Below are 14,548 nucleotides of genomic sequence, written 5' to 3'. Positions count from 1 at the left end.
GTGGGGTGAGTCAAAATCATCATCTTCGAGGAGCCCGTCCTCTCACAGATGGAGTGCTTTCAGACTCGCCTGCAGAGGGAGACGGCTCCTCCTTATTAGACAAATTTTGTTGACCCAGTTTGGTGCCGCCACCTTACCAGGCTGGAAAAACCAGCCGCCGAGCTGACGTGGCCCCGCTGCGGCCCAGCACCAGGCTCTCCTGGAGAGATGCTGCCCGGGGGTACGTGAGGACCCTCCCGCGAACAGAAGCTCTGGGGACGGAGCGGCGGTAGCTTGTTAGCTGTTCGCTAAGGCCGGCAGGAGAGCAGCCTTCGGGGCGGCAGCCGTGCGCCCGCGACGCGGGGCTAAGGCAGGGCTCACAACAGGAGCGGCGCAAACCCGTGCCTTCACCCCTTCCTTCCCCCTCCCCAGCGGGCAGCTGCTCCCAGCAGGGGTGCTGCCCCCCGCCCAGGGTTTGGGCAGAGCTGCATACCCATCACCCGGAAAAGACGCTCATCTGCGAACCCAGGGTGTCCCAGGCGCCGGCTCCGGCTGGCAGGGCTGCCGTGCCTCCTGCGCAGAGCGGGTTTGTGAGGAGCTGCCAGGGCTGGGCAAACCTGAAAAGCTGGCTCACGCGTTCCCCGAACGCCTCCCCGCCCGCAGAGCCGCCCAGGGCCCCCGCAGGGCGGTGTGCGCGCCGTAGCCAGACTGCCGGCCTTCCGGCGTCCCGCCCGGGCTGCCCCCGGGCCTTGCCGAGGGCAAGACGGAGGGGCAGAAGGCAGCTTTGCGCTCCGCTGGGGGTGCAGCTCCCGGGTGAGGCTTCTTCAGCCCTCCGAACAGTATCGACTCGCGTCCTACTTTTCCTTGAGGGAAAAGAAAAAAAAAAAAAAAAAAAAAAGGAAAAAGAAAAGAAAAGAAAAAAAAAAGCTTGTTCCCTGCTTGCTGCCTCATAAACCACGGTTTTACTTTCCTAAGTCATGCCGCAGCCCTCCCTGTCCACCTCAGCGCCTGCGACGGGCAGGGCACAAGGTAACGGAGAGGCACCTTGCCCAGAGATGGGCTACCAAGCTGAAGGCAGAGCTGCCTGAAGAATAAAGCTCACCTACATCCCTTCCCCCACCAAGGCTCTTAATGCGTGTGACAAGCTACTCCTTATTCATAATTGAACTTAATAACTAGCTTAAGGCTTTGTTATGCATTCAATACTGAAAGAATAACAAGGAGAAAAGTAAAGAGAGAAAGCTATGCCTTTGATAGGAAGAGAAAAGATTTACAGAGGTCGGAATAAAGCTGGAAAAGCTAGAGGAGCCCTCATCTTTAGTGAGCATATCCAAATACCTCCAGAAAACTACCCCGTAACTCAAAGAATGTCTCCTGGCAGTCTCTAAGCCCGTACACAGCTTTTCCTGAGGAAGACTCTTTTCACTTCAGGGGTGCTTTTTTGAATGTCCCCTTCTTACTCGCAGGATCCTTAGGCAGGTTTGTGCTTTACTCCAGTTTGTGCTTACTTACTTTAACTAGCAGTAGTTCTCACCAAATTGTTGAATCATTTTTTAATACACTATATATATTTTGACTCCCTGGATAGACATGCCTCAACTCTGCTATACATTTGGAAATGAAAGCAGCCATGAAAAGCTCAAGGAGTTACGGACATATCTGATAGGAGACAACGTGCTAATACTGCATGTGGTGCTGGCTTGAACTTCTTTCTGAAATTCTAAACAGCAAGAAGGCAGCGTCCTCAGAAAGCTGGAAAGTAGACTCATGTTTTTCTAAGCCCATACAGGCTCCTCAGGTCTCAAACATTTCTCTCTGCTCTTTCACTTGCAAGCAAAACAACGTGCAGGTCTCTGGCTCCATCAGGCCATGGTGCCCATTTCCTCTGCGGTGCCAGCACCGATGATCCCCATCTGGCCTGGAGGATTTTGCTGGGCAAGGCTGATGCTGGTACCCTCTCATAAAGCTCCTCCGAGACCAGGGACAACTTCAGGGGCACGGCCAAACTGAAGCAGCCCCTCGCCTCCACCGTGTTTTGCCACACAGCTGGGCTGCAGGGGACAGAGACAAGCCACTCCTCTGGAGCATCAGTTTGCAAACATGCTGCATTTGTCCTCTCGCTCTTTTTTCTTCTCTTCAATTTTGAAGCAACCCAATGCTGTCACCAAGCCACAAGCTTCCCAACTCACTTGCTATATTCAGCCTAATCTAAATAGCCAAACTCTCACATAGGTAGCAGTAATGATCTCCCTCTTCCACCCCAGAGATGACAAAGAATTGAACAAAATGTCCCACCTCCACCCCCTTGTCCACACTCATCTGCTAGGAGATGACAACAGAGCCACCATAGTGCAACTGGCAATGGGCAGGCATGCTGCAAAACTTGTGTCAATCTCTTTTTTCCCCAAAAAAACCCAAACCCCATCAACCTTCAAATTTCACCTCACAGACAGAAAGGTGCCAGGTAGCCCGTGTTTCTACCACTGATCTAGAACCCCTGTTTTTCCTCTACTATCTGTTAACAGCTCACCTTGCTCTATCTCCTCCCACACCCCATTGGGGACAATTAGACCCCACATCCTCAGTTCAGAGGGCACAAAGCCACATTGGGCTGCTACAGAGCAAGACCGATGGGTTGCCATGCCCGCCACTGACCATGGTCAGGCTTGGACATCCCAAGAGGCCCCAAGAAACTCCAGGAAGAGCAACTCCTGCCATGGGATAGTTACAGGTCCCAGCTTAGGTCTATGTGCTCTTTTCATCTGTCCTTGATGGCAAATGAGATTCTCATCCAAAGCCGCCTTCACCGCAGCCCCTCTGCAAGCTGAGGGTTGGGGAGGGAAGGCAGCACTACCCAGCCTCAGAGGAACCGCCGAGTCAGAGCTGGGCACTGTCCCAACCCAGAGCATCCCAGGAACCCAGCCAAACTGCTGTTCGCTAGGTTGCACGTGGCAACGCGCCTTTCATCTGACAAGAGAAACATATGCAATAGCAAGCAAGAGCAGAGCCTAGAAACACCAGTGAGGGCAGCTGTGGCAACGAGGTTACTCTCCAGCTTGTGCCAGCGCTGCTATGGCCCCAGCTGAGAGCACGGAGCAGAGCCCTTGGCACTCTGCGTGGGGCATTGCTAGTTGGACCATCAGCCAATGCTGCGGGCGTGTTGTGCAATTGCACCCAAGTGTAGCTTTGCCTTAAAGCCCAGGGTGAGTAGAAACACATAGGTATCACTCCATACCATGTCCCCAAGTGGGGCAAGAGTAGGCCTGTTCACATCAAAATGAGCAGGAGTTTCTGTTTTCTTCAGAAAGAGCAGAGTTCGTTGCTTCTATAAACACGTGCTGTATGGCCTACTGCCTATGACCAGCTCTCCGAGCTACTAGCTGCTCTTCCTGTGGTCCTGGCACTTGCATCTGTTCCAAATTCTTTTATCACAGGTTTGGAGACTCCATGGGCATAGGTATGTGTCACACGCTGGCAGAGGAGGGAAGGCACTGCCTGAAACCCTGTGGGAAGACCAAAAGGAATTGCTGCTGGATGTTTGTAGGGATCCAGAGGTATGCGGAGACCATAGCAGCAGTAATGAGAACAGAAAAGCACTTCAATCTTGCTGAACAACATCCTGCTACAAGGATCACAGATTCACATTAAACCAAGACCGGAGAACTGCCACACACAGGAAAGAATATAACTTTATTTTAAAAAATAATAATTTAGCTAAAACACAAACAAGATTGCAGAGGGCTGATCTAAGCAGGAAGAACAATATTTACCCACAGACCTTAAAACAGACCAATTTCATTCTCTTGTAGATGATACTTTCAGTGCCCTTCCCTGTCCACAGCTCTACTTCAGGTCCTCGCCTGCACATAAAAGAATCCTGACTCCCAGGGCTCTTGGTAACACGGCAGAGGAGAAACGGTGTCTGCCACGCATGAAATGCTATTCCTACCTCCAGAGCCTTCACGGAAGATCCAAAAAGCCAGAAGAGCAACACCAGCATCTAAACCAACGTGCAATACAGAGGGAACAACTTGCACTCCTCCCTGGAAGACTACCTACCCATGCCCCATTCCCAGTGTCCAGGCCAAGTGCTTCCACCCATGCCTGAATTCGTGCCCCCGCCCACAGGTGCTGTACACAGAGGTGTGCACACAGGCCTTTGCAATACTCCTCCCTCCCCACTCTCTTCTCATCCAGACCTGCTGATCTTTCACCTCTCCCCGTGCCTGCGTGCCGTACATTTCTTGGCACAGCAGCAGTTCGTTTCACAGTGACGTGATGTGCCCTGGAACATGCTGAGCCGCTACTGCAATTTCTTCTCTTCTGTGAAGTGGCCTTTCATGCAATTGCCATTCTGGTACACAGGGCTGGCCCCCTTCCTCCTGCACCACACCACAGATTGGTAGAGAACGAATCCAGTACCAGCCAGACACAACAAGAGAAGAGCCAAGATGTCCAGGCAGAAGTACTCGTATAAGGAGAGGTCATAGACAGCGGGGCGAAGATACGGTGCCCCGTCGTGACGAAGGATGTACTCCAGCCAATACACTGTCCTGTTGAGAGCATGCATTGGTCTGTCCAGGTGCAGAGCTGAGATGAGCTTGGCTGCTTTTCTGTAGCTGCAAGGGAAGAAGACAACAAGTTATCCTTCTGACAGGAGCTTCATAGCTGAGAAGTGGTCTGAGGTGTCCAGTGGTGCTTTCAAGTCCCAAGTGATACCTTGGGAGAGGGGCAAATTTCTTCCATGATTCTCTTCACATACGCCTCTGAAAGCCGCTCTGATGGCAATCATTAGCTGCGGCAGCACAAGCCAGCGTGTATTTTACTTTGTGTTTTGTTAACAAGACTGGCAGTTCAGCTCCCAAGTACCTGCTCAGTGGGTTCACGTGGATTGTTGCTTTCCGAGGGGAGTTTTCACTCAAAGACCTCACCCAGCATCAAGCAACAGCTCCACACTTGATGACTGGCCAAATCCTTCAAAGTACTGAGTTGCAACACCTTAACAACTTACACTGAAGTCAGGAATTGAGACCTGCTAATAGGTAATAAAAAACCCAAAAGAAAAAAAAATCAAGCACTCGGACAGTATTTCAAAAACTAGCAGTTGCACGTGTCCCATCAGAAAGCGGGAGCCCTGTGTCACTGTGCTGCAGCAGATCTAGGAAAGGGCACGGTATCTGGTTGTCAGAAGGAACAGATGGAGCATTATCCACAGTCCACTCTCTGGGCTGACTGTTTCTAGAGAAAGCTGTTTGGACAAGACCAAGGAGATCCCAAGGTGAGGTTGTGATCACACTTTCCCTGATGACAGGCTGGCGTTAAAAGGAGAAGAGGTTTGTGCCTCAGCACCTCAGGAAGCTTTCCAAGAACATTACAGTCAAACAGGACTAGATCATGCTTTCTAACAGCAAATGCTGGAGTATCTCCTCCTGGACTGCATCTCAGGATTTTAGGGCACTAACGTGTCTGGCCAGCTGAGCAATGCTTGCAACTCTACTTGGTCCAGAAGCCACCACAGCCCGTGTAGGGTTCAACACAAAGACACACTGGTCCCTACATACAGTCTGCACCAAGGAAGAGCTCGATGCTTCCGGATGCCTCACCTGGGGTCAGAGATAACTGTGACAACAGCCTGGTAAAGATCCTCTTCTTTTACGCTGCTCCAGTCCATGAGGATACCCATGCCCTTCGCCTGCACTCTGGTCATGATGTCAAACTGGTCCCCATAGAAAGGAAATCCCACCACTGGCACACCGTGATAGATTGCCTCAAATACACCGTTCATCCCGCAGTGGCTGACGAAGGCTTTCACATTGGGATGGCCTGCAAGCAAAGAAATGGCAGCAGGTCAGTACCTTCCACACTGAAGCAGGGCTACCGGTGGCTTCCTCACCACACGGCATTGGTGTATGTTTAGGGAAAACCAGGCCTGCTGAGCAGAGAGGATGTTACCCTTTGGTAACACACCGGGCTTTTGGCAGCCCAAAACTTGCCGAGTAGCACCTGGAGGAGGAGGGAGATAAGGGCCAAGATGCAGCTTCAGGCAGGTGTTAGGTGAGGACTGTGTTTTGTACAGATCAAACTTGCAACAAGCAACAGACGTAGACCCACACAGGTGCTGTTGTCCTTGTATGCCTTTGCTGTGGTTTGGGCTAAACTCCAGGGATGTTGCTAGCAGCGCACACACGCACAGAGCCCAGCCTTACCGAGCAGGTCGTTCTGGGGCAGCCACCCCATCATCAGCGTGTTCTCACCCAGGTTTCTTGGCTTCTGCCCAAAGTATCTGTGGGAGGAGATAAAGGAGGAGGGGAGAAAGGGAAAAGAAACACACAGAGAACAATTATGAATTCAATCAGATCAAGAGATGGAAAGAAAATTCTGTTTTGAGATGAATCACCCCTCAACATTGATTTTCATGCAACTCAAGTTAAAAGGAATCCCATTCCCTCCTCACCTCCACACCACCCTCTGCGGGAGGCGAGCAAATGCGCCAGCCATCTTCTCCACCAAATCGCTTGGAAGAGCTCGGATCCCAATGCCAAAGGAGACAACAACAACACCCGCATCTGCTGCTTCCACCCAGAGACGCAGACCCTGCAGGCAAAACACACACAACTGCCTTGAAGTCTTGTTGGAGAAAGGCCCTTCCCACTGTTGTCTCTGCCAGTAGAAAGTTGTCTACGGAGAGGATGAAGACAAATCCACCTGGAGCACAAAGCTACGTGGTTTTCAGGAAGCAACAAACTCTGAAACCACCGTGATTTCTGCACCCAGCCAGGCAGAAATTACTGGAGCACCTGCTGGGCTTAGGAGCTTGCAGGGAGGTGTCCAAAACTTGCATTTCACAGCATTACCTCCTGCTTTGGAGGTAAGGCAATTGCTCTTTGGCAAGAAGGGCTCTGAAAACATAGGGCCAACATAGGAGCAGCCAGAGCAGAGAAAGAAATGGGAGTAAAAAGAAGGCGGCTATTTTTTCCATCACCACTAAGGTAGGAGGCCTGTCAGGGTCTCTAGCTGTAGGCTGATACAACAGATAAAACCATGCAGGCAGAGTCAGGAACAACATCTCGCTGGAGATTCCCCACGAACTCTCCAAGGCTAGGGAGGCAGCAGAAGGTTTTGCTATCTTGCCAGGAGACTTCCACCCATCCTTGATAGATACTTGCAGGTAGCAGATTTAGTTTTTGGTCACCAGGCAGAGAGGTAGCTACAGCTCCAGCAAAACCCAGAGTTGTTTGTCCTTCGTTTAAAGGCTACCTGTAATGCTACATAAACAGGTGTGTATCTAGAACAGAGGCCATACTTTTTTCAGCCAGGGCCAGAAGGCTGCAGGGAGAAGAAATCAGCCACCACAGCCGCTGTGGAGCAAACACAGACTATTCCCTTTTATGCCAGACTGGGCCAAGCCTATTTCTCATTATGGATTCTGTCCTGCTTCAAATTTCCCATGTATCACAGTCAAGAGAATTTTAGGGAAGTTTCATAAAATCTGTCTTTGAATATGAATACTTCCTTGAAATAAACACTGTAGAAGAACACGAAGGGCAAAAAAAAGTTCTTCCTGTTATTAAAGGAGAAAAATTGGATGATTAATTTGGAATATCTTATTAATAGTAGTCTACAGGTTGAGGGATCATAGTACAGAAGTAACAAAGCACATTTTAGTGTTACTCTCTGGGAATATTTATCCTTTGTTGTATGCTTCAGGGACTCAAACCTATCTTTGCAGAAATGCTTAAAAAGCCCTAAAACTACCCAATACCAAGAGTCAAAAAGTTTTCAACTAAGAGATTTTGGTTTCTCCATTCTCTTGAGTTTCACATCCTTTGAGCAATACAACCACTATAACTGCTAAAGAGAAAGTGCTAGTTTTACTTCTCTAAATAGAACAGGTGATTATGGCATCCATTATAATTGGGCCTTAACATTGGACTTTCAGAAAAAGCATTAAAGTTTCTGGGGAAGCATGGTTGACCACCAAAAGTTCTCACCACCTCTCAAATACATATTTATGTTTCACTGAATCCTTATTAGAGGAACTCACAATCACAGTGTTTCAAATATGAGGAAATAAACACCCCAATTACATAACTCTGCTCCAGTTCAGGTGGGAGATTCCTTAAGCTACACCTAGACCTACCAAGGCTCTTTCATCTGCTAGCATCCTGGACACAGACGTGCCTACCTGCTAGCATGACAGCCACCGCCTACTGCCGGGCTCCGGACTTATCTCCTTCATTCTTCCCTTAGGCACCCTGGGATCTGTTCTGGAAGCTGTGAAGCACATGAGTAATGGCCCAGCAAACAACTCCCTTCTTTACAAGGCAGGCGTGTACGCGGCCAGATTGGACCAAACCAGTGTTTTGCAAGAGCTGTGAGGCAGCCGCTCTCTGACACAGCTTTTGGAGCACCCTACCTGCATTGCATTACCTGTGCCACGTTGGAAAGGGTGATGTGCAGCCATACAGATCTGGAGAACTTCTGTTCTAAAACACCCGACCTCTCTTTTTCCTTTTAACTGGAAAAAATTGGCACCCACAGCCTCGATTAACGCTGCCATCAGAGGTCTTGACAGGCCTCTAATAATTTGAAACTTGACTCTTATCTCCATTTAGGACACCAGGACAACCTGACTGCCCAAGTTTCATTATCCAGGTTTATTTCCACCCCAGTGTTTGTAATAGTGGTAAGGCAATAGGAGGAATGCCGGACAGGTCCTGTTCTGTTCCAATATTGTCTTCAGTCAGAGGCTTTAAGAGCTTGTCCCTCTGAATTTATTACTGGGGATACTGAAGTACAGGCCAGAGAAAGTCTCTGGGATGCTTGGGGAGTTTTTCCTCAGGGCTTGACCTTGAGAAAAAGGGGATGACACACTTCAGTTTTGCACACTTTAGGATTCCACATTGACTTTGATGAGGGAACAAGCACAGCTCTCCCCTATGGGTTCTTAAGACTACAAGCTCGAGGACAGAAATGCCCTGTGAGAAAGGGGATTACGGGGGAAATTCTGAATTGACGTAAATCAGTGATGAATCAATGAAGACTAATTGCTCTTCCCATTTCCGCTTCAAGTATAGGAACAAACAAACTACTCATGATCAAGTCCCAGGGGTAACACTGCCAATTTAGGACTTCCACACACCATTTTACATGGACAGTGAAGCCAAATCCCAGTTCAGAGTGGACAACTTAATTCTACATCCTCCCTGCAATCCCACAGTCCTCAGTGTTCTCTGTCTCCTTGCTGCACCCAAGCACCAAAGCACCGCAGCTTTCCAGACCCCTGGGGCTTCAGAGCTTTTACAACGTTCTTCAAAAGAAGATTTTCACTGAATAACTCCTCAGGTTAACGTGCAATCACAGCTCAAAGCTCTCCTGCACTTACCACTGGAAGGGGCTTTGCAGGCTCAGCAAGGATCCCCCCTGTGAAAATTACATGGGGGAGCGTTGGACGGGGAAAGTCCAGCACCACATCGTTACAGAGGAAGAAGAGACTAGTTCCATGGACAAGGTCCAACATAGATGTCTTGGGCTCCACCCTGTGCTTCTCCATGAGACGTTCAAACTTGGGCAGGATGACCAGCTTTGTAGCCACACGAGTGATCGTGTAGACTAGGAGATTCCAAGTCCTACCAAAGAAGCTCATCCTGTCTGTCATCAGGGAGTTGAACTCGGGAACATAGGCAATGGGGGAAGTGGCACCAATCTCTGCTGGGAACCAGAAGCCAGTGGAGATCACAGCATATTTGACATGGAGGATGTGAGCCAGGATAAAACCGCACATCTCATTGGGGTCCACCAACAGCAGGTCAAAGTGCTCACACTGGAGTTTCTGCAGAAGGGTAGAGTTTCCCAGCACCAAGTCACAGTTTTCCAGGTATTTCTCCAAAAAAGAAAACATCTCCAGAGAGGTCATCTTCCCTTGGAAGACACGCTTTATCTTCTCCTGCACCCAGGCATCTGCACTCTCTGTGCTGAAGATACCCCAGTATTTCTCCACACGGAAGCCAGGCAGGTAGGTTTCCACATCCCGACCCTCATGAAGAAGCAGCACGGGGTCATGGCCCCGATCAGTCAGTGCCTCTGCCACTCGCATGAAGACTCGCAAGTGGCTGTCAAAGACTATGGTGGGCATGATCAGCACCTTGGCACAGTGAGATGGCTCCAGAGTGAATATAGCCACTAGGAAGAGTAAAGCAGCAGGGGATGGTAGCACCTTCATCATCTTCATTGCTGCAAGGAGAGAAACATGCCGTGAATATCGTATGAAATGCTCTGTCATGTACTTGGGCAACTAACAACTGGGATTCTGGTTGCAAGCTAGAAGCTCATGAGGAGCTAGAAGCTGAGAGGAGAACAGTCTGGAGTTCATCACTGGAAAAAAACAACAACACAAAACCAATAAACAAAGTCACAAAAATAAGGAAAAAAAAAAAGTCAGATATTGGGTGTATCAGGGGAATTTTCCAGAAATTCAAAGCCTCTTTGTGCTCTTAAGGCTCAAAAACTAGCAGACTGACTTGCAGAGAGTTAGAGAGGGAGAGCGGCTGGAGGAGCTCTGCTGGGTCACAGCACCGGCAGGGACACTTGCTGCTCAATCCCTGGTAACCGCTACAGAACCAGCACAGCTGGATTTCATTTTGATCTCTCCCCAGCCAGAATGGCTGGTTCCCTCTGAGCCCTTGATGTCTGCGCAAGCTCAGCGGGAGGCCTGCAGAGCCCGGTGGGAATGCCGAGAGGCACGTTCCGGCTTTGGCCCTCGCACGGCTGGCAAGCCACCCTGCTCAGCACAGACAGGGCGGGAGCGAGCCCAGGTCACAGCAGGACCCTCCGAGAGGAACCGCAATCCCAGAGAGCACAGCAGGGCTCTGGACCAAGAGCCGCTCTGCTACGGATCAGCCGTGGGAGGATGGGGAGGCTCTGGGGGAAGGGCTGGGAAGGGAAAGCAGGCGCCAGGATACGGATGCACTAGAAGGTGGCAAACCCAGAAAGCAGCCCCAGCGATAACGTGCAACACTCGTGGCACGCTGACGGCCCTTAGTCACACTGCTGGGGCCGTCATCCCATTCCCAGTTTGGTGAAACACCCAACATTTCTGTTGTGTAAGGGATGTTGCTACATCACTGGAAGCGAATGCGCCTCACCCACACCTTACATTGTTTTGGGAGAAGAATTACATGATAAGTATTTGGGAATAGTCAGAAGCAGAGCCGTGTCCTGAGGACCCAGTTCAGACATGCTAGGAAGGGTGGGGGGGAAGAAGTTACAATGGGAACAATTACAAGTGGATTTTGGATGGCCCCACATGTTAAGCCCCAGGGGGGCTGCAGTGATGTGGTAGAGCAGAATTTGGTACAAGATGTTCTGCCAGCCTCTCCACTATTGCTTGATCGATTAAGAGGCAGGAAAGAAAGTCATGGATCAGATCCTGCTAAATATAATCTTCAGACTCCCCTCAGTAGCTGGATACCTCTGGCCAGAGCTAGCATGTGGAAGTGCAGACACGGGAGAGTAAAAGTGCCATATTCCTCCCCTCAATGCTTTCCTGTCCCATATGGGAACATGACATGGGAAATAAACAGAGCATCCACTGGCTGAGACCCTCTCCTGTTTCAAAGGCAACTCCTACTAGTGCTTGGACTCCCACCCTTCCCACCCGGGGCCAAGTGGGTGGCCGTGCCTGCAGGAGTGATGAGAAACATGAGAAATGCTAGCAGATACCAAGGGAGTGGTTGGACCCACAGAGCAAGAGCTCCAGGTGATGGGCTGGAGGGGAGAGAGCATAAGCCCTGCAAGGAAGGTAAGGATCTGCCCAGCATCCTGCCACCCTGCCAGCAGGAACAGGCTGGCCCGTGCCAGCAGTGCTGGCTGCCACGGAGCTACAGCCCACAAAGCTGGTCTAGTTCTCAGCTTACTTGAGAGGCCTAAAGGGGATTTATCCTGCTCAACACTAGGGAAGGCAAAGCGTTTGGCTATGACATTGCGTAGCAGATCCAGAACGCGTACAGCTTCCAGGGGAGAGAGGGAGGGACGGCAGCCCCATACTGCTGGCTTTCTCCAGGACAGCGGGGAGCTCAGGACAGGCTCCACGACAGGAACAGGTACAGGCTTGTCCTGGAGCACCTGGTGGGTCATACACACGCATAAGTATGCTGAGAAGAGCAGAAGAAGTGGTTTTATATGTGTGTGCGGGGTGTTTTCTCATTGGGCAACAAGTAAAAGGTGAAGAAAGTGCAGGTGCAAGGAATAGTTATTTAAAGAAAAAAATTTGTCACCCATCTTCAGCAAGAAACATGTCCTGCCATGGGCCTACATGCCAAACATTGCTGAGACCTTCAGCTCTGCTGGGACCCTCTGAGGGCTACCAAAATCCAAAGGACAACTAAGCTGCCAATCTCAGCCCTCAGGCCAGGGGCAGAAGCTGACACAGCAGATTTGCAAAACTGCTCTTGGCTGCTTGATCCCTTCCAATGTCAGGAGCAACCCCTAAAGGTCCTGGCTCAGGAGCCCCTTCTCCCTGTGCAGGCCACAAGGGCGGCTGTAAATCTTCCTGAGTGGTGAGAGGGTGCCAGGCTGCAGGAAGAGACCTTTTTTCCGACCCCAGCTCAATACCACCAGAGCTCCTCTCTGCTCTGCCCATGCCCAGAGAGGTACCCTCGCCACAGCACCAGCCCTAGATCTGTGCTGGATACATCAGGCAGGGTTCCAACCGGGCACATCCCCGCTTTTTAGTGCTCCTGGGATATAATGAAGGCATCACTACCAGCTCAAAGGGCAGTACTGTGCTCTCTGTCACTTGTTCAGCAACTAGTCACTGTTAGGATCTCAGGTGAATAGCTAAGGTGAAAGAAGACCTAGACCTTATGCACACAAGGGCTAAATGGCCTAGATGGGGGAAGGTTCAAAACCCACCTGCTCACCTCCCCTACACCGAAAAACAAAGCTGCCCCACGAGCTTTGCAGCAGGACCCTCCAGCAAGGGCAGGTGCTGTGGCAGCACCGTCCGCAGCGCGGGGCACTGGCTGCAGCCCAGCCCTGCGGCTGCCGGAGCGCGGCTGCCTGCACCCGCTGCCGGGCTGCGGGCAGGTGGTCTTCAGCAGAAACCTCCAAACCACCGGGCACGGGAACACGGGGGAGGTGGATTCACAGCCCGTGCCTCGGCAGAGGTGCGAAATCCGGTAAATGACAGATCCCACACTAGATCCGAGAGCTGAGCAGACAGAACCACCTCCTCGCTTGTCTGGAAGTCCTGGGCTAGGGGCTAAATTAGACAAATATTGCAAGAAATAACACTGCCACTGCAAGGAGAAGGCTTGTAAAGAGCGAATAGACCCTTCCCTCTTGTCATGACAAGCGCTCAGTAAAGCCATGCCGACTGACTGGTTTAGGCAGAACAATCCCGCTAACACCACAGGTGGCACTAACAGCCAGAAGTCAGGCTTCAAGAAAACTATTAAAAAACCCCGTGCCACGGAGGCTTTAGGTTTCGCCACTGCAGCACGCAGGGCAAGGCAGGGCAGGGACCTCGGTAAGAGCCAGGACCAGGGCCTGCCGCTGGAGGGGTGGGCAGGGGGATGCCATCCCGTCGCCGCCACTGCGGGCAGCAGCATCCCCCCTGCCCTGCCTGCCTGGCCAACCCTCAGCTCCTGGAAGTTTGCTTTCAAAGCCACAGCAACGCATAGACATTGAAATGGGAGGCAGCAGAAAAGGAGCAGAGAGAAAGCAGCCCTCTGAAACCCCTCCTGAGAAACCTCTTACTGGGCTGAAATTTGACCCTTGATTTTGCCCTATTTAAGATGTTTGACAGGGTATGACTTTGATACCGATGGAAAATTACACCAATTTAAGTAACTGAACAGCTACAGCTCTGAAGATACATTTTTCTTTAATTCAGCTGCCTTTTATTAGGTTGAAGTACTAAAGCCTCTGACAGCAAGCAGTCTAGGCAGAGAAGCCCACGAAGAAAGGGCAGTGGACAGACTGCAGTGCAAGGACCCTACCATTTATATCTCTCCCTCTCCTCCATTATTTTCTATTACCTAGTTCTTGCCTAGGACTTGGATGCCTGTACCCATGGGGCTGCATTATTTCCCCTCCTGCATCCTTCCCTCTATCCAGTTCTTGCCCACAGTAAGAAGAAATGTTTTCACTGTAAACTTCTCAAGAGTTAACAAAGCAGCACAATTCATTCAAAGCCAAAAGGAAAAGTTGTCTTCACTTGGATGCTCAAAAGTCTTCCTGGAATAAGAAACCAAAGTTTGCCTCATCTGTTGGGTATGATCCAGAAAAAACAGGACCATCTGCAACCATCGAGTGGATGACAGCCAACCGAGATGTGGCTAATTTATGGAAGCCAAAACTCCGTCCAAGCAGGCAGGAGCAATTCTGCCACTGCAGGAAGATGTCGCACTACAAGCAGGAGCTGCCCAGGGGAATCTCTAGTAAAAACCTAGAAGATACAATGCTGTATAAAGTAAACTTAATAAAGCATATGTTGAAGCAGGGAAGTCTAGCCATCAATCACATCCAACTCAGTGCTTGGTGGGCTTCTGTGCTCTGGTTTTGCATT

At 50.5% G+C, this 14,548-nt stretch overlaps 1 protein-coding gene across 1 annotated transcript; it reads right to left on the bottom strand.

Moving 5' to 3' along the window:
• Positions 1-4,282: 4,282 nt before the first annotated feature.
• On the bottom strand, positions 4,283-10,863 carry LOC309406869 (2-hydroxyacylsphingosine 1-beta-galactosyltransferase-like; the record flags this gene model as incomplete). Its single annotated transcript, XM_082002218.1, has 5 exons — positions 9,365-10,863; positions 6,434-6,573; positions 6,186-6,262; positions 5,583-5,802; positions 4,283-4,598 (listed from the first exon to the last, which is right to left on the bottom strand). Exons 1-5 carry the CDS (start codon positions 10,259-10,261, stop codon positions 4,283-4,285), a joined length of 1,650 nt encoding a protein of 549 aa, XP_081858344.1. The 5' UTR covers positions 10,262-10,863.
• Between the last annotated feature and the right edge of the window lie 3,685 nt (positions 10,864-14,548).

This window comes from Phaethon aethereus, assembly GCF_964289735.1.
Source record: "Phaethon aethereus genome assembly, chromosome: 7".
NCBI classification, from domain to species: domain Eukaryota; kingdom Metazoa; phylum Chordata; class Aves; order Phaethontiformes; family Phaethontidae; genus Phaethon; species Phaethon aethereus.
The sequence above is the reverse complement of the archived record's forward strand: the minus strand, read 5'-3'. Positions and strand labels throughout refer to the sequence as shown.